At 41.1% G+C, this 27,190-nt stretch overlaps 2 protein-coding genes and 1 long non-coding RNA gene across 7 annotated transcripts in view; all 3 read right to left on the bottom strand.

Moving 5' to 3' along the window:
• Positions 1–1,807: 1,807 nt before the first annotated feature.
• Positions 1,808–6,472, bottom strand: LOC143419776 (leukocyte elastase inhibitor-like). 2 transcript variants are annotated; one of them, XM_076887225.1, is made up of 6 exons: positions 6,411–6,472; positions 6,191–6,310; positions 5,945–6,097; positions 4,619–4,783; positions 3,226–3,366; positions 1,808–2,411 (listed from the first exon to the last, which is right to left on the bottom strand). In XM_076887225.1, the coding sequence occupies exons 2-5, from the start codon at positions 6,199–6,201 to the stop codon at positions 3,360–3,362; spliced, it is 336 nt and encodes a 111-aa protein (XP_076743340.1). In that variant the 5' UTR covers positions 6,202–6,310; positions 6,411–6,472; the 3' UTR covers positions 1,808–2,411; positions 3,226–3,359. The 2 variants fall into 2 exon arrangements, with proteins under 2 accessions (XP_076743340.1, XP_076743339.1); XM_076887224.1 differs by lacking the exons at positions 6,191–6,310; positions 6,411–6,472 and having other exon boundaries at positions 1,814–2,411; positions 5,945–6,095.
• A 1,117-nt stretch (positions 6,473–7,589) lies between these two features.
• On the bottom strand, positions 7,590–9,389 carry LOC143419777 (uncharacterized). Its single transcript, XR_013099775.1, has 2 exons — positions 8,984–9,389; positions 7,590–8,190 (listed from the first exon to the last, which is right to left on the bottom strand). It is a non-coding gene; the product is annotated as an uncharacterized LOC143419777 (long non-coding RNA).
• Positions 9,390–23,930: 14,541 nt separating this feature from the next.
• Positions 23,931–27,190, bottom strand: part of radil2b (Ras association and DIL domains 2b) — a 34,973-nt gene continuing 31,713 nt past the window's right edge. For all 4 annotated transcript variants that reach the window (XM_076887227.1, XM_076887226.1, XM_014410979.4 and 1 more), the window contains exons 17-18: positions 24,797–24,936; positions 23,931–24,720 (exon numbers count right to left, since the gene is read on the bottom strand). In XM_076887227.1, coding sequence (XP_076743342.1) covers positions 24,627–24,720; positions 24,797–24,936 — 234 coding nt within the window. In that variant the 3' untranslated portion in view covers positions 23,931–24,626. The remainder of the gene's footprint in view (positions 24,721–24,796; positions 24,937–27,190) is intronic.

Consider the following 27,190-nt stretch of genomic DNA (forward strand, 5'->3'; position numbering starts at 1 on the left):
TTTTCTCTTCTTATGTCATCTCTCTCTCTCTCTCTCTCTCTCTCTTATGTTTACCTGTCAAAGGCTTGTTACAAACTATGAAACACATGGTGCAGACTTCTGGATGTTAGAAGAAAATACTGCTCATGAAGGAGACTAAAGGCAGGAAGGTGTCCTTTAAAACTAAACATGTTAATAGGACCTCCCTATTTCAGTGTAGTGGCGAACAGTCGCACAGCTCACGTAGGCGTTATCTGTGATACTCCTTAACTATAATTTATCCAAGTTAACTTCAGTTGACCATTCAGACAGTTCTTTTGCAATGAAAAACATAAACACCCATGCTGCCGGGAGGTTTCCTCAGTGCCAGCTGTTAACATTATAGCTGCTTATGCAGTAACCATGGTAACCACGGACTGAGCGGCTGGATCGACGGAGGTCAGACAACAATTTTACATGTATGATCTTAAAACAGGACACAGCCACTATACGTGCTGGCCTCATATCAAATGTGAAGGCAGACTGAGTCTATCGTGGATATCGTGGATATGCTGACCTCGCTCCGTGGTGTACAGGGCCGTTTACCCTCATGATTAATATTCGCAATAAAAATATTAGCCGAACATCATGAAGTCTGTATGTGTTTCATAGTGTCGAACAACCTTTGTACAGTTAAAGCCAGCAGTTACTACATGACAGAAACACCCACGTTATCTCTTTTATGCGTTTATACACAGGTCACGCTGATTACTGAACAAAAACCCAAAGATCAGATGTTAAACAGATTTATTTGCTCTCTCTCCTCCTTAAACATGTTTTTAATGTTAGTTATAATTCAGAATTGGCGACTGAAACACGTAGGACACATAAGAACATCAGGAAATAAAACACCGATAAATATAACCTCAGTAAAAGAAGTCAGCGGGGGTTACTACAGCTGTGTACCGGGGCCTGCGCTTTGTCGGTGGGATTGCTTGCGAGGCGAGCGGGTCTATCCCACGCTTTGCCGTGAGACTGGGCAGACATCTCCGAAATCATCGAAACACTTTTGCAAAGAGGCTGTATCTTGACAAACCGACCAGACACATGAAGATTAAACCACTACATTCTCGGCTAAAAAAATATTAAAACGGTATTTGGTAACACACAAACAGGGTTTTTCAAAGCTCAGTTCTGTTAGCTTCCACATGCCGGTTGTTGTGTGCTAGAAACAATGGCCACCAGGCCAAAGCAATGGTTTTGACTCGATCAGCGTTAACCCCGCCCCCTGAGTTTGATGGGTGAGGCTGACAGATAAAATTATTTCAAGATGAGAGCCAGGCGCCAGGACTGCCAAAATGAAATAAATCAATATATCATTAAATAATTAATTAAATGTGTCAATAATTAATTAAAATGTGAAATACATAATTAATTAATTACATGTGTCATAACTATTTATTTAATTAATTAATTCCAATTTTAATTAATTATTGACACATTTAATTAATTATTTAATGGTGTATTTAATTAATGCATTATGGCAGTCCTGGCACTCCATACACAAAGGCTCTCAAAACAATACATGTATGTGAATTTTTGCGTGTATTCTTATAATTGTTACCTTTTTCTTTTACTCTTGGCTTTTTGTGTTCATGTTCTGTTGTTTTGTATACTTCATCTGTTCGTATGTTGTATACTCATTGTTTGTTAAATAAAGTTTAAAAAAAAGAAACTTAAAAAGGTTACCTCTAGCGGCAACATAAGGTATCAACCCAAAAATGGCTCCTACAAAAATAATGTCTTCTTTCAACTGGGATTAAGATTGTCTCATTTCCAGCAGGTGGCACCACAGTCCTATAACCCTCATAGAAAGTCCTTGTATCCTATTATTATAGATGGTAGATTTATAAATGGCCTGTATTTGTATCGCGCTTTTATAAAAACAATGAATGAATTTCCTGCTGCACTTAAGATAATATAAAGATATAGAATCAATAGCAGCCAATCCTAAATGGGCCTGAAAAATAAAAATATGTTAAAGACACAAGTGATCAAAGTAGAAGTACCCATCACATAATATAATAAGAATAGAAGAATTGGCCTGCTATTTACAGCAACATACTGCTGTGATGGTTTTATTAATAGCATGAAACCAAACAGTAAAACCCAGAGATAGTGCTGCTTAATACTGAATAGAAATTAGACTGGAAGAACTGGAAACAGAAAATAATGTGGACGGTGGACAATCCGGTAATAATGTCTCAACTGAACACAACACAACTGATCCCCAAGGATTTACAGTGGAGATCATTTAAAGTTACATTATGCTTACCTTGTGTCTGCTTCTCCACCCAGCTGTTGATGTGGACCCTGGCCTCCTCTGCATTTCCTTTGAAGTCCACAGACTCGAGCTCAGCGTTGTAATGCTTTTTGGTGCCTTTTAAAAATTCCTGGAATTGTGAAAATAAGTCACTCGAAACAGATTCAACAAACTACGGAGACTTCAATCAAGTTCAGTCACTGTGTTAAAACATTTTCAGTCCTTTGGATGCAGTTGAAGCTTGAACTAACCAGTCAGCCTTTGTCTAATAAAAGATTAAAGCAAATAGCTTGTTGGATGCCAATTTAAGTAGCCAGCATAGAAAAATACACAGATTGTGGGTAAGCTGGTTTGTAACGTTTCGGTTCAGATGGCAGCAGTTTTTGCTGACAAATGTACATTTTAGTATTTCTAAGTATTAATAAATTAGTGTTTTACTTCTTTATATATTTCTTTATACTATTTGCAAATATTTTAAAAGTTTAATCTGCTGTGATGACTGGAACACAAAGGAGAGAAATGGTGCCTTGTCTCTTGTTATGAACTGTAAATAAATAAAACTGTAAAATGATTATATTTCATTTTTGTTTTATCTGTTTAGTTCTATTTTTTCAGTTTTACTGTTTTTGTGTTATTTAGTTTTAATGCAAATGTTTCTATTTTATTGCTGTGTTTTATGAAGACTTGTCTGTTTTTTATCATAGAACATATTCTTGTGAAATGTTTCCAGTAAATACAGTGAACGTGTACTACCACTACTACTGACTAGATGTAGCCAACTTCATGGTATTAAATTAGCATTACTGTCCTAAACTTTGTGTAAGTGAAAATCCAGGGAGCAGGGAGAAACGTGCACAGCTTTGGCCTCATGACTTATAACAGGGCTCACTGCACAGGTTAGTCATTTATTGTAAGTCTAAGTAACAACAGGTTTCCTCTCACACCTCGAGAAACGTGTAGGACCGATCCCCGTAAAGTCTGTTGGCAAGACTGAGGGAGTATGGAGCATCAGCCTTGTTCAGATCAGTTAGTAGTTTGGCAAACTTGGCGTGGACATCGTCCTCGTCGGTCTGGGGTTTCAGACACTGTGAACAGCCAGAGAAGACTTGCGTGTTATAAAGCCACGATGAACCAAAGACAGATGAAAGACAGCTAATATGGCTAACATAACTCTGCATTGGCCTTTTTGAATGTATCAATGTTAGTTTGTTTTCATTTGGTAATAGCTTTCTCATAACTAACATCCACTGAATGATTGGATTCAAAGTCTTAAGGAACTGAAGGGCTCAGTAGTAATCTGTATTTACAAGGCCTCCTGCATCTTTTGGAAAGAATACAGAAAAAGGACAAACAGACGCAACAAACGCTCAAATATGTTAAACATTTAGAACATGTATGATGTTACGCTTTTGTTGACACTGAACTTTTCACCTGCTGCATAAATCTGCTTTCTACTAATTCTGTTTTAAGGTGTTAGCTATGTGTTGGATATAACACAGAGCACCTGTATAAAAAAGCCCAAAGCCGACTGTACTTCCTCAGGAGGCTGAGGTCTTTTAACATCTGCAGGAAGCTCCTGAGGATGTTTTACCAGTCGGTGGTTGCTGGAGTACTTTTCTATGCTGTGGTGTGCTGGGGGAGCAGCACAGCAAAGAAGGACTCATCCAGGCTGGAGAAACTGATCAGGAGGGCTAGCTCTGTGGTCGGCATGAAGCTGGACACTCTGGTGACAGTGGCAGAGAAAAGGACATTAAAGAAACTGATGGACATTATGAACAATGCTGGGCATCCTCTGCACACGGCCATTAACAACCAGAAGAGTCTGTTCAGTGACAGGTTGCTTCTCCCAAAGACAAGAACTAACAGACTTAAAAACTCCTTTGTCCCACACGCCATCAGACTGTTTAACTCCTCTCTGGAGGGGAGAGGGAGGGGAAACAGGAGGACAAAGGAGGGGGGAACAACTAAGCTGTAGTGCCTCTTCACCTCACTGTGCAATACCTTTTGTGCAATACTTTTGTAAATAGTCAACAGTGCAATAGACTCAATACTTGAAATGTGCAATTCACTTGTATTTTTATTTTTATTCCTATTTATTCTATTTATCCCCTTCGTATATTTTATTTATATATATGTGTGTGTGTATAACTCTGTAACTTCTGTCGGTGCTGTGCTTTTTTGGAAATCGAATTTCCCAGAGGAACCCACCCGAGGGATTAATAAAGTTCTATCTAATCTAATCTAATCTAATATGTGGTGGGAAGTTTGGTGTGAGATACTCTGGAGCTAAGACCTTGAATTTCCCTGTCAGATCACAGTTATTCGCTTTGTTACCACCTTGAGCAGGTAGCCCGGCAGTCTGGTTTGCTGCTGAATCTGCGTCTGCGTCTGCATCCGTGTCTGCATTGGCGTCTGTAGCGACGACGACGACGTTTCTGACTGTGTTTGTGTCGGTTTCTCTTCTGCCGGCTTTGGTTTTTCAACCTCAGTAAAGCCGAGGACCTGTGAGGGAGGAATCAATGTTGACATTTTCATAGTTTGTTTGTGTGTGAATATGTGAATGCATGCATGCATGCATTACACATGTTATTTGGATATAAATATGTTTGAGCAGACATTCTGTGGTGACCTGCTTCCCTTTTGGAAATGAAAAAATAAATCCACATGACAAAAAGTCTCAAATTTAAGGTTAAATAAATATGGAGGGTTATGGACGCACTGGAACGGTTCGCAGCCGAGTGTGAAGCAGCAGGAATGAGCACCTCCAAATCTGAGGCCATGGTTCTCAGCCGGAAAAGGGTGGAGTGCCCACTCCGGGTCGGGGATGAGTTCCTGCCCCAAGTGGAGGAGTTCAAGTATCTCGGGGTCTTGTTCGCGAGTGATGGGAGAAGGGAGCCGGAGATCGACAGACAGATTGGGGCTGCAGCTGCAGTAATGCAGACGCTGCACCGGTCCGTCGTGGTGAAGAGAGAGCTGAGTGTAAAAGCGAAGCTCTCAATTTACCGGTCGATCTACGTCCCTACCCTCACCTATGGCCACGAGCTGTGGGTAGTGACCGAAAGAACGAGATCGCGGATACAAGCGGCAGAAATGAGCTTCCTCCAAAGGGTGGCTGGCCTCTCCCTTAGAGATAGGGTGAGAAGTTCAGCCATCCGGGAGGGGCTCAGAGTAGAGCCGCTGCTGCTCCACATCGAAAGGAGCCAGCTGAGGTGGTTCGGGCATCTGACAAGGATGCCTTCTGGGCGCCTCCTGGGTGAGGTGTTCCAGGCATGTCCCACCGGGAGGAGGCCCCGGGGCAGACCCAGGACACGCTGGAGAGATTATATCTCTCAGCTGGCCTGGGAACGCCTTGGTATTCCCACTGTCGCCAAAGTGCTTGCTCATAGGGGGTCATATGATTGTTGGGTTTTTCTCTGTATCTATGAAGCGCCTTGAGGCGACTTTTGTTGTGATTTGGCGCTATATAAATAAAATTGAATTGAACTGAATTATCTGAGGAAGAAGCAGAGTTGGTTTGTTTCCAGCTGAAATCATCCAGGCTCAGGAATTTGAATCGATCCACATCATTTCTGCTTGAACTAGAGAACATGAGTGTCGACTTACATTTGGTCTGTGAGACACATGTCATAGTGACAGTATTTGGGTTAATATGGCATTACTCACCCTGGTCGCATTTCTTCAATATCAGGCACCAAGTTCAGGAACTCGTTCTTTGCAGCCCGCGCAAGGTAGGAGGTCTCCAGAGTGGGAACCATCGGGAAGTTTTCACAGTCTGAGCAGGAGGGACTGGAGGCACGTGAGCTGTTCTCAGGGGTCCTTTAACACAAATCACACCAAGTTAGAATCAAATAGATAACCTGTCAATAACCGTTTGCAGATCGAGGTCAATGTTCCTAAAAATATGTTTACTTCTGGCCCATGGAGCCACAGCGGGAGTCCGAGAGAGGGGCAGGTAGAGGAAGGGGTGAGGGTGGCACTGCTGAAGCTCGTCACGGATGGATCACGTCCGATCGGTGAGATGAGAGAAAGCTGAAGTGAAACAACAGCAGGATGAGGTAGACGTCAATATAGGAACTCCCTGATGTGACACAGAAAGGCTATTTTTTAATTTCTTTGTATTATTTCTCACCTTGCAGTCACTGATGCTGTTCACCAGCTGGTTGTATTCAGTATTGAAGGTGCGTGTCAGAAGGCGCAGGCACTACAACACAACAGGAACAAGACCGATCAGCTCCGAGCAGAGAAGGAAGAAGGCAGCAACAAGAACGCCCACTAAGCCCACGTTTTTCTCACCTTGGTGGCCAGCTCCTTCTCACGCTTTCAAAGGTGGTGCTGGAGATGTGCGAGGAGACGGAGGTGGACGTGGACAGAGTGCCGGAGCTCACGCTGGGGGACAGAGACTCACTCAGGGACTTGGTGGTGGGAGCTGTTCCCACGGGAGCCGCCTCTCCCAGAAGGTGACGGGTCTTTTCCACCTGGACGAAAGATGGGGGCGAATGTGAGGTGGGGAGAAGAGGGGAGGTTAGTCATGTAACGTCTGTACTCTAAGAAAAAACTTTTTAGAATAGCACTTTGTTCTTTGAGCTGAAAAGTCATTTTTCCCTCAATGATATTAAACAGATTTATTTCTTTATGAATCTTTTAAGGCCCCACCTCCTGCAGCTGCTCCATCTTCTCCAGCTCCCACTGGTGCTCTAGGATGAGGCTATCTCCTCTGGGCCTCCAGCCGGCCAGGTTCTCCTCTCCACGCACATAAGCCACTGATGTGTCCAGGACCTTCCTCCTCCTCTGCATCCCTGCTCAGGACATGAGCCCTCATTAGGATGAAGCTCTCCACAGAATCTCCGGTCAAACCTCACAAAATTTCAAGAACCACCAAACAGCTAAAACAGTAAATGAGAGCAGGAACACGGATTCTGCACAAAGACGTAAACACAAAGACCATAAAAGATTCAAAATAATGAATATAGGATGTCATTATAGTTTAAAACAATCTTCTGTTGCAGCATCTTGTGCACAACAAAAAGCCCTCATCAAGTTTTGGACAGGATGGGAAGTCTTGCCGAGAAATGACTGTGGAAGTGGTCAACAGCAATCTTCCAAAGTCTTCCACCGGTTTTGAAGTACTACGTCTTCCTGCACACTACTGTACCTATGAGTCATTTCTAATGGACATTCAGGTGTGTCTCAACTCTACTGACTCAGGTTTTGGTCTGGTTTACGATTGATTCCATAACCACATGGTAAAATTAGACCATTTCTTCTTTCTTGCATCACATTACTGTGTTCAAAGAAACGGACAATCTAGTGAGTTCTAGTTCTTTTTAATACACTTGACAGTGAAAAATACACACTACAGGTGTGCATTTATGGCTTTTTTAATATAAACTGATGAAGAGTTCAGATATCAAAATCAGTTGTTCACTGTACATTATAAATTACACAATATGTTTTGTTTATACTCGCTACTGATACAAAAAAAATTTCTAGAAAAAATTATTTGAATTAAGATGTTACACTACTCTACTGTGTTCATTGTATTAAATCTGCTCAGAGTTGACATGTACTGTATATCCAACAAAGAAATGAATATCATTAAAGTGACAGCTGTATAAAACAAATCCTGTTTTATAGCCACTCACTGTTTTGTTGAAAATGAAATTGGTTATGCTGTTTTGAGTCAGTATTAGCTACAAAGCTGTAGAAATTTAAAAAAAAAAAAAATCCTCCTGACATAGAAACTGATTAAATGTAATAATGTCTTTCTACAAGTGATTTTGAAGTATTGGTAGCACAGCAGGGTCTTGTTCATTCAGTGCATCTGGGAGCTGAATCTCAGGAATGGTGATCTCATTTGATGGGCAGCGATTATGTTGTCCTGTCCAGTCCACACCATAATCCTCATCAACCTGAAAGAGCATGCACATGTTTTAAATCTAAACTGAAGAGGTGTTTCCTGCAGCTGTTCCTAGATGGACTTATTGAGTCTGCCAGGGCCTATGTGAGTTGCTTAGGCATTGGCTACCAACTAATTATTCATTCACCCATTCTAGGTCAGGATTGGTTCTCTTCAGGTATAACAAATTTAACTTTGTTTAAAGTATTGCCATCTATACCTGACAGGTGGGATAAAAGAGAATGGCTTGGGAGGCGCACAGCAAATCTCAAAGTTTTCCAATTAATGCTGAAAGAACCAAGGATGTAAATGTATTCTTGTTTTAGCTTTACCGAAGACACCAGAGAAAGTATATCTATAATGCTGCTGAAATAGACAAAACCATTTCAATAAACTCGCTATTTAACATCAACCTTGTTATGCGTTATCAGAGAACAATCAACTGCAAACAGCAATGAAACATTCAACTATGTACTATTTAAAGCACTAATGACCCTGTTGTCTAACAAGATGTGATAAGTAAGTAGACTGTGGAAAGCTGGTGGGTCTACTCTCTGTGTAAAAGGTTCCTACAGGCTCCACTGACCCCAATCTCCGAGTTAACACACTAACAGCTAACACTGCTAAACGTGTCTCAACGCCGAGATGGCGCCGATAGCTTTAGCCGTAGCTGCCCCACTTAGTTTAGACAGTAACAAAAAAAAGTAAGCGATAATAATTCATTGTCAAACGTCATAATGAAGGTCAACACCTAAACAATGCTGTGTACAGAATCACACAGGTGCTCAATTACAGCATAAACTTACCTTAGACCATCCTCCGTCATTTTCCTCCTAATTGTGCTCGGAGACACAGAAAATGTATCGGCAATTACCCCGACGGTTATCCCGGACAGCACTAAAGTCCTGAGTGCTGCACCGGGATTTCTAGACGTGGACGGCCAACATTTGAAGACTGTTTTTCCTCGGCGTATTCCAAACGAACACGGTGCTGAATTGATCTTAAACCTTTGACAATGCTGTCATCGATGCGAACATCTTGAAGAGCAATTATCATCCCAAGCATTTCAGAAACATCTAAACGACTCAAAACAGTATCTACAGGTAAATGATCCCTCTCTATCTGATTTGCTTAAATGAGCAGAACTGGCTGAAGTTCACACCAGTCCGCCATCCTCCGTGACTTTTGACCTAGCACGCTGTTGCTAGCTGCAGTAGCCGTCCCGGTATCCAGGAAAACTAGTCGATGGTAAACGATAAGCCAATAGGTGCAAAGGTCCAGCCCACTTACATTGATTGACAGACAAAGTCATTCTGCTGAAAAGTCGCATTATGAAATAAATAGACCATCGGGAAAAACGGGATTTTGAAATAAAGACTGACTTTGAAAAAAGGTCATTTTGGACTAAAAACGGCTGGAAATAAATAAAATGCCTCAGGAATAATCTCTGTTATTGTGAAAAATAATGACCATGAAATAATATTTCACAATAATAAGTAAATTTATATAGCAGAATGCAATATATTTCACAATAATGAGCATTTTTTTCAAAATGTGTTCCATTATTTCACAATATCATTCTCACATTACATATCTGTGTCTTATTTATTCACATAGTTATTTATTTCATCTTGACCTATTTATTTATTTAATTTTGAACACTTTGGAGTTCCATATATATTTAGACGCCGGGCATTGACAGACCTGTTTCTGCCGGAGACTCAACGGACAGTCGGGGATGAGAGCTTTCCAACAAGGTTCCCACATTTAAAATAAACCCCACAATGAAATTTAATGCTAAATACATACCATTAACGTGGTCGCATAAAATGGAAACTAAGAGCAATCCTTGTTTTAAACGATGTGTTAGACCAACGCCAGGACGATTATATAGTGTTATTGCTGCTTATAATAAGAAAACGACAGGTTGAAAAATCCTCTTCCAGCCTACTGAAACAAACCCCTCTTTAGCATAAAAGAAACCATTTGCAGTCGAACCGCGATCACTCACCAGACTTGGGGTACGTTACAATAAGGATGTCATCCGGACGAAACGCAAACTCCTCGTAGTACCTGAGGCTCTCGGGCGGATGGAGACTTGAAGGCACATAGACGCCTTTGTACAGCGTGTATAACTCTGTCTCAGTCATGCTTCAACAAGCAGAAGCAGCTCACTGAAAACAGCTCTGAGAGCTTCGAGCTGAAAAACTGCTGGACTTTGTCTCAACTTAACGCACTATCACTGTTTTTGTAGCTCGAGACTGTAGCGCAACTCCCGCTTCTCCTGTGGTCTCGCGCTGGCTTCTGTTTGCGTCACTTTCCAACAAGTGTGCGATTCTTTGTCAAAGCTCAAGCATTCATGACCAAGTAATCATTGAACGATTCGTGTAAAATTTAAAATATCTTTATAGATCTATTGTTATATTTCTGCTATCCTTTGGCCGGATCGGTCTTAAAAAATACATTTTTAATGTCAATCAGATGTTGTATGGGTTAAATAACGGATATATTAAAGTCACTCTGTCAAAAAACTGATTGAGGCTTCTACCTTGTGACAGGAATGTTGTTTGTGGTTCAAGATAACTTGATATCATTCATGAGGGATACATTTAATGTACGTTTCACATATACATAGGCTTAAAAGTTATTTATAGCAGTTTAAATTCAATCAATGACTTTTTGGCGCTACAATGGCAACTAAAGTCCGCAAGGACTTATAGGTGGCATCTTATTCCCAGCCCTATACTAAGTAAGGAAGGGAACTAGCCTCCCCTCGTCACACTAGAACACCAGTCCCCTTTCTATCTATCTTCGTCGCCTCATCTATGAATGCAAAACTACCATGTCTGTCAAATGCGTTTGTTAGGTTTTGTGAGGTCAAAACCTCACAAAACCTAACAAAACCAAAAGAAATTAGCAACTAGGGCTAAAGAGTCAAACTAACATACTGACAACCCCCAAGAATATGCATAGCCCCCCATTTTCTGCTCTTCACTCCCATTACTATACTCTTGCAAATCAGATCCCCCCCCCCCCCCCCCCTTAGTAATACAGAACCAAACTGATTTAGGTATAATGGAATATGATTTCCCTGTAATAACCAGTACAAACCCACCTAATTTACCATCGATGCATTCAGAACCTTCTTTAGCACTTTCCAAGCCTCTGACAGATACTAAAAGGGTTGGGATGGACAGGTATTGGGCCCTATGCACGCCTCCTTTCCTGGAAATAAGGGCAATTTCACCATATGTGTGGACTACAGTCACACTACCAAAACCCTTCTCCTGTTACTGGAACTAGCAGGCTGAGGGAGAAGAGTGGGAATAACTGGGAATATGTCTGTGAAGGTTCTCAGTCATCCAGGTCATCGTAGTCTAAGGAGCTTGGAAAGAAAAGTAACAAGCAATGCTTCTGATTGTGCCAGAGCACATTTTGAACAACACCATGGGAATTTCGGATTTTACACAGGTGGTTGGATGTTACACTCTGGAAATGGAAGGAAGGTGAGTGTTATTAACCCTCTGTGGTCCACGCTGCACCTGCAAATCACATGACTGATGTAAGCTGACATAGCAACAAGCTGCAGCCACCCTGAGTCTCTATTTCAGCCCACATTGAAAGTTATGACTTTAAAGTTTTTAAATTTTAATTACAGGCCAGTAAATCTAGAGTTGTGATAATATATATAAGGCACGCTTTTTTCTAAATACTGTCATCACGATTTTGTGTGTGTGTGTTTAAAGCGTTTTCTAAGGAAAGCACGAAAACAGTAAAGAAACGTTTAGTGTGGAGTGGATTCTTAGTGTTGTGTTGTCTTGTGTAGTTGTTCTGTTGTGTAGTCGTTTTGTTTTGTGTGTCAGTGAGGGCACTAATGAATGTCACAAAGGCACATTTGCAATGTAAACACTGTCACTAAGTAGAAAACCAGCGGAGTGATACACCTGCTGTTGTCAGGCCTGCAGGTTTATCCCTGTGCTGTTCTCTGTCTTTTGGTGGACAAACTTTTTTTTTACTGGCACACATCATTTGTGGGGCATCTTATTGCAACACCTGATTGTTCTCTCATTTTAGTTTTAGTAATATTTTTAAATGGTTGTAGAAAAAAAAACAGCAGGTGTATTGGCTGCATTTTTAGATAAATAGTTGTATATGTTTACAAAATGTACAATTATTTTATATTTGCATTTCAAGTTATAAAAATTTACTCAAGATGTCTGTGGGGGTTTTTACAGTAAAAAAATACTACTAGGATTTTAAGTTCTTTGTGTGATTTCAGATCAGTAATAGTACTATTAATAGTAATAGTAGTACTAATGCAGTATGTCAGTGAAAAACAACTAAATTCAGTTGAGCTGAAAAGAATGATACCAAACAAGGCAAGGGGGGGAAAAAAATTAAACAATCTGAGGGTGAAACACAAACGTCAACTCAAAAGGAGTCAAAAATGGCCGGTTTTATTTCAGACCTCAGTGGGTTAATCCAACAAATCATGAAAAATTAGGTTTACATTTTTGTTCATGACAGTGCAGATTTCTGACATTTTGTGTAATTTAAGCTGTAACAATGTGATTGTTTTCTAACAAAAAACAGTGTGAAACTTAAGTTAGACTTGTGTTTGTAAATGAACCGCCCCATGTTGTGTAGCTTTCTGGAGTTTATACTTATTGGGCTACATATTTATTTATTATACAGGCTATACAGTACATAACATCAAAACTCACATGTTTTATGTAACTAAAGTGTGTAATTATGTGGGCTACAGACAATAATTAAGTTATAGACTCTATATATATATATATATATGAAAAACGTGTATACTTACTGCATTTGAATCATTTTAACCATATATAACCACCTACATGTGTGTTTGGAGAAAAAAAAAGGCTTTGATTTTGCCACCCCATTTGATTTCTTTGCCACCCTCATGCCACCCTAAGAAAATTTCTCTAGATCCGCCCCTGCTTAGAACTGAAGAAGCTTCTCGGATGAGAGGTGAAACGTCTTCAAGCAACTCAAAGAAGTCCAGACGCTTTTCTTTCCAAGCTCCTTAGACAACTGTGGGAATAGAAGCAAAATGCGTGGGCTCCAATTTCAGGCACTGAACCGCTCTCCCTTCCACTACACCAAGTAAAACTTCCAGCTGCTCATCCCTCTTTGACTTTTGTTCTACAACTACATTACTATCCTGAGCCAAGTGGCCATTTTGCAAACCTCTAATAAGTTCCAATTCTGCAGTCAAATTTATTGCAGCCGCTAATGTTGCTGGTTTAGAACTGCTAAGAGTAACATGCAAAATCCTACATCCCACATGTGTAATAAAATGATCCCTTGCCAGCAAGTCTTGTGTCACATATGTGTATCATTATCAGTAGAAGTGTACTCTCTACATACCAGCCTATGTGAGGCAATGCAAAATTCCTGGACTGTTTCATTATGTAACTTCCTCCATGTAGAATAATTCACACAGTTGCAATCTTCACTATCACAAGGATCCAAACACCTCCTCATAGCATCTTTCAGGAGAGTATAATTAGTTTTAGATTAAGCGGACAAACCACTATAAACTTCATGAGCCTGTTCCAATTTTAACTTCTTCACATCTTCCCATACGTTAATGCAACATCTGCATGCATGTCCATTTCATGTTTCAGAGAGTTAAAATGTGAAATTGACACGGTGGATGCGATGGACTTGGCGTGTCTATTATACGTTTTGCTGTGATATACATCCTACAGGATTTTCAATAAAATGTTTTTGTTCACAGTAAAAAATATTTCAAATTGTTGCTTAACACTCGAAGAACATTCCTGAAGGATGACTACACACGCATTCCTATTGGTGGAAAACACTGAGCTGAACAGATCTGTTTCGTTTGTGTGTTTGCCTGTCTTAATACGTGTGCCTGTATTTACATTGATGTTGCTGTGCATAGTATAGACAGGATATAGTCTGTGGCAATTTTATTTGTTTATTTATTTACTTTACTGATAGGTACTTTGACTTTATTGGGTATTCAAATATTTACTAAAGGTATTCAGTAGTCATCAGAAGGTCCTTAGTTTTCGGTCAAAGTACCCTGTCCCCATATACCTCATTTCAGGGTTACTGGCAACTCTGTTGACCCTTGTCCTTTGCTCTTTTCAGCTTCATCTGTGCCTTCTTTATTAAGTTTCCATCTCTTCAAGTGCTCTCTGAAATTCCATTAATTCCCTCTTTGCACAGATGAATACATATACAGTGTTAGGGATGTCGCTGATGAACTAAACAGAAGCATTTGTTTTACAGTAGCCACAGCATTCCACACATTTCTCTTGCAGTGCACTGACAAAACTTTTCAGTAGAGCGTACAGCCCGATTCGATCCGGTGGGGGGATGCCAGATCAGGCGCCCCCATCCGGCTCTATATTAAAGGGTAAGTATTAATTTTCATTTCGAACTGATAGAAGAAAAAAAATTGTAGTTAACTAAATAGAAGAAAGTAGAAGAGAAATAACAATCTAACGTAAACCAGTGACACACTCTTGGGCCTGATCAACCTTGGCAGGGCCTTCCTGGATGGTGTCTAGTGATAATGGCTGAAACGCCCAATGAATCCAAGGTCCACTACTGATGATGTGTCCCAAATTTAATATTATAATAAGTGCTGTCAGCGTTAATCTCGTTAAAATGACGTTAACGGCATAACTGCATTAACATGGCATATCTCTGTTAGCGAGTTAGCACAGATCGCCCCGTGTGTGGGGCTGCATGGCGCTAACGCGTTAACGAGCTAACCGCGCTAACGCCTTCACACCTGCACAGACTATCGACAGTAAGGCTATACCTGAGCAGAAAAGTGTGTCAAAGTGTGTGGACCGTGTGTCAAAATGACAAACGCTACACTGGTTTACAAAGGAATTCCAAGTTTACGTTTAATTTCGTAATTCTTATGTTTTGCGTGACTAGCAATCTCCGTACAGGTGTTCAGAATGTATTCTCCTGGATAAGACTTTTGATAATCTGCAACCATTTTTTATTAAACTATGTGAGGTCAAAAGTATTGCTTGGCGACTGTCAACATGTTCTCTAAATGAGTACCTTTTTTCTTCTAGCAAACAAGATGCAGGTTGTAAGGAAAAGTGAGGGGTAAAAATCGCCCTCCTCCAACAAGACAAGCTCCAAGTAAGTGAAGTACAGAGTGAGACTTTGTGTCGCCCACAAGGGATCAACAATGAACGCAGAGATTCATTTAAGCAACCAGGCTGATGTTGCCTGAAAGGTTCAGTGTGGGTTTTTTTTGGTTATGGTGGTGTGGATTTTTAGCATGCGTACAAATGATTACACAACTCTCCAAATATCAGAAATACTAGAAAATATATATATATGTATATATGTACATGTAAGGAAGAGGACTCCCTTACTATATTTATTTATATTATATTATCTGTATAGCACTTTAGAGCACACCTTTCACTTTATTAAAAGCACCTTATCAAACACTTTATTTAGCATTGCACTTTAAGCATGGATTTGCACACAAGAAGTTTAAATATTTATTGACTATTTATTGGGAATTTTAAAATCAGTTGGTAGCCTTATTTCAGATCCTGCACAGCTGCTCCTCAAGGAATGTGGTGGTTGTCTGTCAGGAGAAAAGAATGGTGATTGAGATTTTGATTAAGGTTTACCAGTAAGGAAAACTAATGCAAGTGTGTGTGAAATCTAGGGATAAAAGTGGTGCAAATAAGTGTTTGTAAGATAATGATTACTCACCTTTCTTGCCTGTGTCCTCTTCAAGGTGTTTGGGCAAAGGTTTCCCCTGGGGTCCAGACACCATTTAAAGGTTCCGGGAGAGACCATTGGTAAAGAGAGTGTGGTGAATCTTGTTGTGCTTGGGTTTCTGGGTTTTTATAACATTGGGTTTGGTGTAACATTAAAGTGTGAAATATTTATTAATATGTAAATGTGAAAATGTATTTATGTATTTATTTATTCTTATTGATATATTGGATATTGTGGTGGAAGGTTGGGATTTAAGAATTTACCTGAGAGTGGAATAATGGTTTAGTCTGTGACAGCTGAACATATTTAAGGCTGCCAGTTGTCATTAGAGTGTGGTTTTTTGTGCTGTGAAGAAGCTTGACAAATTAATTGTTGTAAGGGGAGCTGTATAGGAAATAAATGCTTTTTTGTTCCACTACACTTGCCTTGGTCCATCTCACTGTGTTTCCAGCCGCTAGTGATGGCCAAATGAAGCTTTCCGAAGCACTGAAGCTTGTATTGAAAAACGGTTCATTACTCGAAGCTTTTCAACACAGTCCTCTCCGGTGACATCTGGTGGTGAAAATTTTGAAGAGCAGCTTGAATCTGCAAAATAAAACGGACTGCTCAATTATCACTGCTCACTCAAGAGTGGAGTTCTCTCTGATATTGGGCCACCGTTCCGTTGCTTTGAACATGTAATTGGTTTTGTTTTCTCGATTGGGGGGCTGAAAAAAATGTAATGCGTATCTGCGTAATACATTTTAATCAATAAACTTTCCCTATTTAAACATGCACTATGGTGGCCTTTCTTTGCTCATAACTCCTTGATGTTGGTAAATACAATAAGTGAGCAATATATATAATATACATATGATAATGCACAGCACATTATGGAGTATGCCCCTGCTGTGAAGTCCTGCCTCCATCTACTTGTCGTTTAATCACTGGACAGCTGGACAGGTTCATACAAAATATTAGATTAGGCCAATTCCTATACATATTTTTGACCTAGGGGTGGGATTGATTGTGAACTGGAAAGGGAAAATGCTTAGGGGGCTGAGTAGGGCTGCATCGTCACTGATTTGTAGAATCCTTTTGATTCGATACAGGATCCGATTCAATTTGATTGGAATCTGGAAAGTTTTGCCTCAGTCAGAAATATTACAAGTCTGATCATTTAACAGTATATATCCATAATTTCGTATCTATTAAAAGAAAGCTGATACATGTGAGACTTAATTAGAGATGTAAACAGAGAGTTATGAAACCTGCAGCTGCAGAAGCCAGCGGGGAAAAAAAGAGGCAAACACAGCGCGGACCCGACGACGCACCAAAATCTGATTCTGACGCGTCGGGTCCGCGCTCTGTGTTTACGTTTGTATGCAGAATCCGTAAACCTGCTCCTAGTTACTGTTTTAGCTGCATGGTGTTTGACGACATGTTGTGAGGTTTAACCTGAGATGCTGGCGTTTCAGGCATAATAACGTTAATTTACAAATCGACACGGGATTTTAATGAATCAATATCACTTTATTCAATTTAGCATGGATTGTAATCAGAAAAGCGATAATCAAAACCCATCCCTAATCAAGAACTTGCAAAGTAAAAACATGATCAATGTAAGGTAGCCCTTTTGTTATTTACATTTAAAAAGAGGATTAGTGTTACTGTGCGCTGGCTGAGTCTGTTTCTTTTCTTAGAAATAGTTTCTCCTGCCCTGGAGAAAATCCACTTGCATGGAACAGAAGAGGCTGTGGAGTGCAGGAACCACACTGCAAGCTGGTAGATATGCAGGTATTCCTGGGTCCTGCAGACTATCACCTAAAAACAATAAACAAAATGATTTTCTAAACTGTAGCAATGTAATGTACGTATAGTGTCAAATACATTTTTGTAGTCTTCATTAGCTTTAATTCACATGGAAGTGTTCCTAAAGTCATATGCTGTAATGATATTTACATTATGAAAACATGATTTTGGACATTTCAAGTTTTTCACTTCGGCAGATAAAATGAATTGAGCAAAATCAACTCAAAATATTTCCACACGCCATAACGTCCTCTCTTCCTCGCTGGCTCCATATCTGTCAGTGGAATGATCACCTCGTCGCTATCTGTCACCATCAACACACTCCACGAATCCCGTGGATGATTCACTTCCTTATATCCGTTTGAATCAGGTACCGAAGCAGTTACGTGCGTAATGAAGCTTCGGACGTCACTGGTCACGTGACCTTTGCCAAACGAAGCAAGCCTCGACACAGTGCTTCTGAACCAGTGTGTTGTTTTTTTCGACACACGCTCCGGAGCGTCAGCTTCAAGCGGGCCATCACTACCAGCCGCTAAGGGCTGCCCTGTTACAAGTGGTGTCAGAAGTGTGTCACTCATGGCACAGTGAGAAGATGATGACAAGAGGTGGAAGAAAGCCAGGCCAAGAGGAGCAGCCTGATGAAGGAGTTGGAGCTTCATCTGAGCTAGAGGCCATGGCAGCAACAAGCCCTGAGGACAAATTGGAGGAGTTGACAGGGTTGGTGAAATCTCTTATGCGGTCTCAAGCAGCCAGAGACCAAAAGTGGGAGAAGGATTTGTCACGTCAGGAGCAAAGGTGGAAAGGCATGCAGCATCAATTTCAGCAAATCCAGCTACAAGTTAACGCTGTAATTGATAAGCCTGATCCACCAGAGGCGCCAGCGCCCCCTACAACATCTGAAGAACAAGAACTTGGATTCAAAGGTGAAGACATTCCAGTGGCCAGTGGGTCCAAGTCTTTAAGTGAACCAAAACTTTTTCCTCTGTCTACAGAAGATGACATTGAACATTTTCTGACTACGTTTGAAAGAATGGCAAACGTGTGTCGATGGCCCAGAGATGAGTGGGCTATTCGTCTGGTTCCCTGTTGGCAGGTAAAGCCCGCACAGCCTACATTCTTATGGATTTAACAGACTCTGAGAATTATGATAAGGTGAAAGAGGCAATTCTGGTAAAATATGAGATCACTGCTGACACCTACAGACGCCGCTTCAGATCTCTGAAAGTTGAACCAGGTGAGACGCCACGTGAACTTTATGTAAGATTGAAAGACCCGTTTTCAAGATGGATTAAACCTGAAAAATCAACTGTAGAAGAAATATCTGAGCAGATAATTCTGGAGCAGTTTTTGAGAATGGTTAGCCCAGAGCTGGAGATCTGGATACGTGAGCATGATCCGAAGACGGCAAAGGAAGCAGCTAGCCTCGCAGAGGTTTTCACTTCAGCCAGAAAAGGAAGCAAGAGCACCTACTTCAGCCGGGAGACCCACTACACCCAACCAAGTAAGTCCATTGGGGGTGAACAGGGTTCTGGTCAAGTTCAGGCTAGAAATCTTTCTAGTTCTAGGCAGCTCCCTTCTCATAGACCTCACAATGTGAAGAAATCCTTTAAGTCTTCAGTTCAGGATATTAAATGTTATCACTGTCATAACTTTGGCCATACACAACAATTTTGCCCTGCCCTTAAGTCAAAACCATCTCTTTTGTGTGCAGTTCCAAGACCAGCCACAGAGCCGGTAGGAAAGGAAGCTTGTACTGTCCCTGTTTTAATTAATGGGCGTAAAGAGGAAGCTTTGCTTGACTCTGGGTGCTTCCAAACTCTTGTACACTCTAGCATAATTTCAGGAGAAAAGCTAAGTGGGGTTGGGGCTACAATAAGTTGTGTGCATGGAGACGAACACAGGTGCCCCACTGCTGAGGTTTACCTGACAGTGGGAGGTCAAACCCACTTGTTAGTGGTAGCTGTGGTTCCCAGTTTGCCATATTCAGTGATACTTGGTAATGACATCCCCACTCTTTTTGATCTAATACATCAGTCAGATTATGACCCTCAAGTGAGTGCTGAGAAAGACATTCAAGGCTAAGGTGATGAATCTGGAAGCTCCCTTCCTCTAGATATGACAGTTGAGCCATTTAAACCCTGTCATGTAGTCACAAGGGCACAAAGTGCAAAGGAAATGATGAAAGAGCTACCCTTTTTTTGAGGAGTCTCTCGAAACAGAGCCAGGGAAGATTAGGAAGTCTAGGGCTCAGAAAAGAAGAGAAAAGTTCAAAGGCTCAGGGGAAAAGGGTACAGCATTGTTCCCTAAGCCAAATAACCAACTTGAGTTTGATGTTCCCTCAGATTTAGGTGCACTCCAAAGAAGCGACCCTACTCTAAAACCCTGGTTTGAGAAGGTAACATAGGTAGAGGGGGCTAGTCAAGGTCAGGTAAGCTGTCTTGCGGACACTGTTTACTTGATTAAAGGAGGCATCTTGTACCAGAGAAAGGGGAAGTGTGAAGCTGTAGCACTCCCACAACAGTTAAGAAACAAAGTTATGGATTTGGGTCATTCAATTCCATGGGCAGGTCATATAGCTTTTCACAAAACACTGAATAGGATCAGTAGCCGTTTTTTTTGGGCAGGGATGTATGTCCAAGTTTCTGAGTTTTGCTGTTCCTGTGAAAATTGTCAGTTGACCTCAGGCAAAGGAGTAGCACGAGCCCAGTTGCAACCACTGCCAATTATTGAAACACCGTTTGAGAGGCTAGGCATGGATATCGTGGGCCCTTTAGAGAGGAGATCCACAGGTCATCGCTACATATTAGTCATATGTGACTATGCGACACGGTTTCCTGAGGCCTTCCCACTCAGATCAATTAAAGCCCGTCACGTCGCTAATTGTCTTCTGCAGCTTTTTTCTAGGGTAGGCATACCAAGAGAAATTCTGACGGATTGTGGACCGAATTTTCTATCCAAGTTGTTGCAGCAGGTTTATAAGTTGTTAGGGATAAAGGGACTTAAGACCACCCTGTATCACCCCCAAACGGACGGGCTAGTGGAGAGATACAACCAGACTCTCAAAAGTATGCTGCGTAAGTTTGTCTCTGACACAGGTGCTGACTGGGATCAATGGCTGCCATACCTTCTGTTCGCCTACCGGGAGGTCCCGCAGGTTTCCACTGGCTTCTCGCCTTTTGAACTTTTATATGGTCGCCAAGTGAGAGGCCCCCTGGATCTGCTTAAGGACTGCTGGGAGGAATCCAAAGCAGAGGGCGAAAACATCGCAGCCTACGTCATCACCATGAGAGAGAGGTTGGAGAAAATGGCATCATTGATGCAAGACAACATGAAAGCTGCACAAAAACATCAAAAGACATGGTACGATCAGAAGGCCAGGGATAGGGTCTTCCTTCCAGGTCAGAAAGTACTGTTATTGCTTCCCACCAGCGATAACAAGCTGCTGACAAAATGGCATGGACCATACGAGATCGTCAGACAAGTGAGTAAAGTCACTTATGAACTGAATATGCCAGAAAGAGTTAAAAAATATCAGACATTTCACATGAACTTGTTGAAGGAATTCCACAGCCGACAAGAGCCGGTCTATCAGTTACTGGTGCGTTCAGTTAAGGATGAGGAGGTGACTGAGAAGTTCTTTCCAACTAACATTCAAGTTTGTGCTTCAGTTGACCTTTCTCATTTGTCTCCTACTGAGCAGGCTGATATAAAACCACTCGTGGACCCACAGCTCTTTCGAGAAACACCAGGCTTCACATCACTGGTTCAGCACAAGATACGGGTGAAGGAGGATGCACCCGTTCGACAAAAGAGCTACAGAATTTCAGAACGGTTGGTGCCAGTGCTGCAGAAAGAAATAAAACTGATGTTGGACCTGGGAATCATTGAGGTGTCAAGTAGTGAGTGGTGAGCCCGATTGTTTTGGTACCAAAGAAAGATGACACCCTGAGATTCTGTATTGATTTCAGATATTTGAATGCAGTATCCAAGTTTGATCCCTACCCAATGCCCAGGGTGGATGACCTGCTGGAGAGAGTTGGATCAGCAAGGTACATTACAACACTCGATCTGTGTAAAGGATACTGGCAAGTGGCTTTGGCACCAGAAGCGAGAGAGCTGACAGCCTTCAAAACTCCTTTTGGTATGTACCAATTTAAAGTCATGCCATTTGGGCTTCAAGGTGCGCCAGCGACATTCCAACGATTAATGGACCATGTACTGAGAGATGTGTCAGCATTCTCTGCAGCATATCTGGATGATGTGGTGGTGTACAGCGAGTCCTGGGAAGAGCATGTCATTCACCTACAGAAGGTGCTACACTCCATTAGAATGGCTGGACTGACTATCAATCCCAAGAAGTGCTCCATAGCCAAGAGAGAAGTGGAGTACTTGGGCTTCGTGGTTGGCTCTGGGAAGATAAAGCCGCTAAGGGCCGCCCTGTTACAGTACATAACGTCAATGAAAATAAGCCTGGCATAAATCTCCTTCAGTTCCAGATGGGTCAGCATTTTACACAACTTGTACATTCACCCATTCGCACAAGCATGTTTTTCTACTGTTTCTAAGTGCTTCCTACCTAACATTCATACTCCGATGGATGCATCGGAGAGCAACATGGGTTTACTATCTTGCCTAGGGATACTTTGCATGCAGACTGGACCAGACTGGGATCAAGCCACCAACCTTCCAGTTAGTAGGTGACCTGTTCTACCAATTTATCCAATTCAGAGTATCAGTTGGGCTGGAGCATATCCCCACTGTGGCCATGTAGCCAATTACCAAAGGGATAACAGAGAGACAACCCTTCACACTGACATTCGTACCTTTAGCCAATTTGGAGTTACCACTTACACTAATGTCATGTCTTTGGATTACACAGTTGGAGTACACAGAAATGAGGGAATCTTGTAAATTTGATTTTGACTTGCTTTGAGGTGATGGCTCAAAATGTTTAATTACAATGAGGGCTCGCGGATCTTTGGGACCAGGACTCGGTCTGCTCTGGCTGGCCGGCTGCCTGCATGGTCATCGCTGAAGGCCCACTGTGGCTGCTGGGTGACTCCTGTCTGGGGCTCTCCTCAGCTCTTTTCTAGGTGCCCCTGTGGTGGTCCCCCTTTGGGCTCTCGTGCTCTGGGGGGCCTCTGGATGGCTATGGCCTGGATCTCCTCCATGTCTGCTTCATGTCCGGGGGGGCAGGACTATGGCTCCCCACATGTACTATTAGACACTTACATGGAGAAACCTTTTGAATACAAACACGCTCACAAGCACAGCTGTGCCCATGGTTCCTCACAGACACACACTGTCTGGGTTGGCTGCTGCCTCTAAACATATCGTGCATTATTAGTACTGTGTGCTGCTCGGCAACATGCAGTATTTATTATTTAGTGTTACTTATGCATATGTTGGTTGTTGCTATGATTACAGCGTCTTTTCTCTCTCTATCCCTCTTCTCTATTTTTCTTTTCCCTCTCCTTCTGTAAACTCACTTCCCAGCTTCTCTTTCCTTCTTTCTCTTTCCTGTCTCTTGGTTCTGTCCATTCTCATTTAAAAATTAAAAAAAGTATATATAAACATGTGAAGGAGAAATTTCCAATTATGATTGAAGAAAAATAAACAACTTTCTCTTAAGTTGAGTTTGATCTTTCTTTTTACAAGTTATTGATATGCAGCCATAGACAATATAAAAAATACAGTCTGAAAAAGTGAAGGCACTGCATAAGTGGCTTTTAATCTGCATATTTTATTTTTAAAAAAGGGGTTTTCTGCTTTTGTTTTTTTTTTCTCCACTTTTGCTGCAGTGATATAATCCTAACTGTTTATAGACACGTTAGCCAGTAAGAAACCTACAAACATTAACACAATTTGTCATCAAAAAGGTGTACAACTTTGACATTGCGTGACAAAATCTTTGTTTTTCTTGTCCATATATAAATGCAAAAAAAAAACGTCTGAAAATCTAAACACTGACATGTGAATGAAGGGCCAAGACACATACAATTAGAAAAAACCCTTTGTTTTTCAAAGTATTCAGGACTTGTTCATGGTAAGAAATCCAGACCATCCAGTAACACATTGTTTTAGATGGTCTTATTTCAGATGTTCTCTTGACTGAAGTTTTGTCCATTTTCAGAGCCTTCTCTTTGACATGTACAATAAGAACAACTGAATCCACATCCTACATCTTCACTTAGTCGATATGCTTATATGTGCTTTATTGTCATAAGTAGCAGATGATCATATGTCAAGAAGCCTCCAAACATTGCTGGAAGACAGATTTCTGTCTTCATTTACCTTTACAGTTGTTGCAGTGGTCTACATGTTAATTTTTTGTTTGTTGTTGTTTTTAAAAATATATTTGAATCAGAGTATGGTATATCAACATGTCAACAAGCTAACTTACTTACTTCTGGATGTCTGAATGTTAAATGATATTGCAAAACTTCGGAGAACAGCCACGCTTTTTACTCCCAGTAGTGCCTCAGGGCTCGTCTGCTTCTTTTGAAGTGAAGAAATACTTGGACCCAGAAATGTCTAATGACTAAACAAGAGAGTTGAACTTAAATAACACTGTGAAAAATGTTCCATGTGTGTTATTGCATCAGCTTTCTTGTTCTTGTGGTGATGGTCTTGTAGTTGGAGAGAGCATGGAGAGAAAAGGTCTTGTCTTCTACCAATGGAAATGATAACGCTAATGTAACCTTGACCATACACAAAAAAGGACTATGATGCCACTGTGATGTAAATTAAAAAGCTGCAAAACATCTAAAACCTGATAGAAGATTGAAGATTTTCTTTAAATTGTCCATATCCTTTAACTTGAAAGTTCCAAAAGCTCTCAGAATCATCTTTAAGTGCTGATGGTGTGTCACAAGTCTCTCAGCAAATGTAGCGTCAGCACTCATTCTGTATAATCTTAGCCATCCAGTCTGATCTGGACACGAGTAACCTCAGTCTGGCCCCTGACGACTGGATCAGCTCCCTCCCGCTGAAACAGGGAAAGATATGAAAACAAAGTTGCTCGTGCCAAATTCTTTAAATATGAGATATGATAGATTTCTTACTTTTGGTAGTCCAGTCCAAGAAGGCTGATTCCATTAACAGCCAAGATCCTGTCTCCTGGTAACAGCTTCTCACACCGGGCAGCTGGAGAGTCTGGGACCACTGCACGAATGAAGATGCCCTTCGCCTTCAAAGAAGTGTCCTGAAACATGAGGTGTCGAGTTCTCGATTAAAGCAAAGATTTCACAGTTTCTGACTGTGAGGTTTTCAAAATGGTCCTTATTTTTACCTGCATTATATTTTTTTATATATAAATGGCATGAAGTAATATAATTCATGCCACAATACATAATAATATATAGTTATTATGTATTATGTATTATAGATATATTTTTAGTGTTACGCATCTGCTGTTAACAACTCAAGTACAGTTGTCACACAGTGGAACTTTGTATTTATCTTTTATATTGGTTTTATTTTGATTTTAGCGTTTATTTGCGAGTAGTTTTTATTGCATGATTTTATTCTAATGTTCGTATTGCATGGTTTTTAGCATTTTATTCTACATTGTTTTAATCCACTGTGGATTGGCTGGGCATGGGACAATTAGCTGATAGGGACAGACTCCGGTGCAAAATGCGAGGTGGGCTGGGATGTGACGGGTCCAGTGAAGGGACGAGAGGGGGACAGGAGGCTCCTCCTCGTCATTCTGGGATGAGGCTGGCGTGGAGCCCGCTCTGGAGAAGGAATTTCTGGCCTGCTGGTGGACCCATAATGAGCATTCATCTGGGGTTGTGGGACAATTACACCAGTGGATTTTAGTGCAAGTAGAAAATGGTATTTTTATGGGTTTTAGAATTGTTTTATCTAGTCTCCGTGGGAATTTTAGCATATGGAGAACATTTTATTGTATACTTTTTTCTTTTCTTTTTTTTTTTTTTTGCCTGTCCCATTTGGTGGCCACGGAGCAGAAGCCAGAGGGGGCTGCAGTGGCGTGCCCGCCGGCTCTGCCGGCGGCCAGCTGTGCCAGAGTAAACCGAGCCCCAGGCCCAGAGGCCGGAGGCCCGAGGGCCCCCTTTGCCCCGGAAGAGGCCTGACCGAGCAACAGGCACCAGGCCCCGCCAAGTAGTCACCGGGAGTGAGCTGGTACATACCTGAGCGCCCAGCCCCGGACACCAAGAACCACCAACGCACCAACCCCTGAGGGCATCAGTTACCGGCAGGGAGTGTGGTGAGGGGAGATAGGCCTTTGGTGTATACTTTTTTCTTAGTATTTGGGTTGTTTTATTTCTACTGCCTCGGGAAATAAACTGTTGCTGATCAGACCTGCTTCATCTTTGTGCCCTTGGTATCTGACTCGCTTGCTCCCCCATGTATTTAAGGAATCGTTCGTATGACATTCTGGCGCATCAGCTTTAGTGTCTGCGTTACACAGTACTGTACTCTGCTTCAAAGAAGCCAAACTTTAAGTGTTTTTGAGTAATAGCTGTCCAGACTTTCAGAAGCTCTTTCAAAGTTTTTCAGAGGATATCGGGCACATTTTCATACCTAGCAAAGAGTCATTTTAAATTGTATTTTTAGGCACTTCATTATTAGGTTGGTTGGTGGCTCAATGCTTACTCAAACCTTATTTCTTTTTCTTTTCATTGTAATAGCTGTAAATGTTTGCAGCTATGTTAGCAGAGATAAGATAAGATAAACCTTTATTAGTCCCACATCTCGGAAATTAGTTGTGTCACAGCAGAAAGTGGACTGTGCAAAGTAACAACAGCAAAAAGAAAAATAATGGAATAGAATAAGATAAGAGAATAACATTTTTTTTATTTAAATGGTAAAACACAGTTTTTAAATAATTATAATGTTGCAAATATTTAAACAAGTTTAACATATTACTAATAAAAAGAAAAACAAAACATAAAGCTGATTATTAACTGATAATTGATAATCAGTAGCATGTTTGCTAGCTATTTGTCCTTATCCAGCAACAACTGCTAAATTCAATCCTTTTTAATCACAAGATTTTTTTCCTGTGTGGGAAAATACAAATATTTAAGCAGTGAAAATTGAATTCTATTATCTCTTTCTGAACCTTTTATTATTATATATATTTTTTAATTTAAAATGTTTCTCTTTCCTCTTCCAAAAACATAAAAATGTTATTTATCTTTTTTTATTAAAATGAGCGCTGTGATGGAGTATCGGGCCACAACATACATCGTCTTTATTGCACGATGGCATAACCATCAACAACCTCACATCTGTTCATTACCAGCATTTCGTACAAAGCTTGACCAGACACAGCTTACTCCATACTCCTCACCACACTAACTCTATGTGCTAAAAGAGAAATCACTTCCTTCCTTGTTGCTAAAACCGATTCTGACGTACGATTGCAGTAACTCAGAGGGTATAGCAGCTGTGGTACAATTGTAATCTTTTTCATTTTCATTTCGACT

Source organism: Maylandia zebra, linkage group LG8 (genome assembly GCF_041146795.1).
Source record: "Maylandia zebra isolate NMK-2024a linkage group LG8, Mzebra_GT3a, whole genome shotgun sequence".
NCBI classification, from domain to species: Eukaryota; Metazoa; Chordata; class Actinopteri; order Cichliformes; family Cichlidae; genus Maylandia; species Maylandia zebra.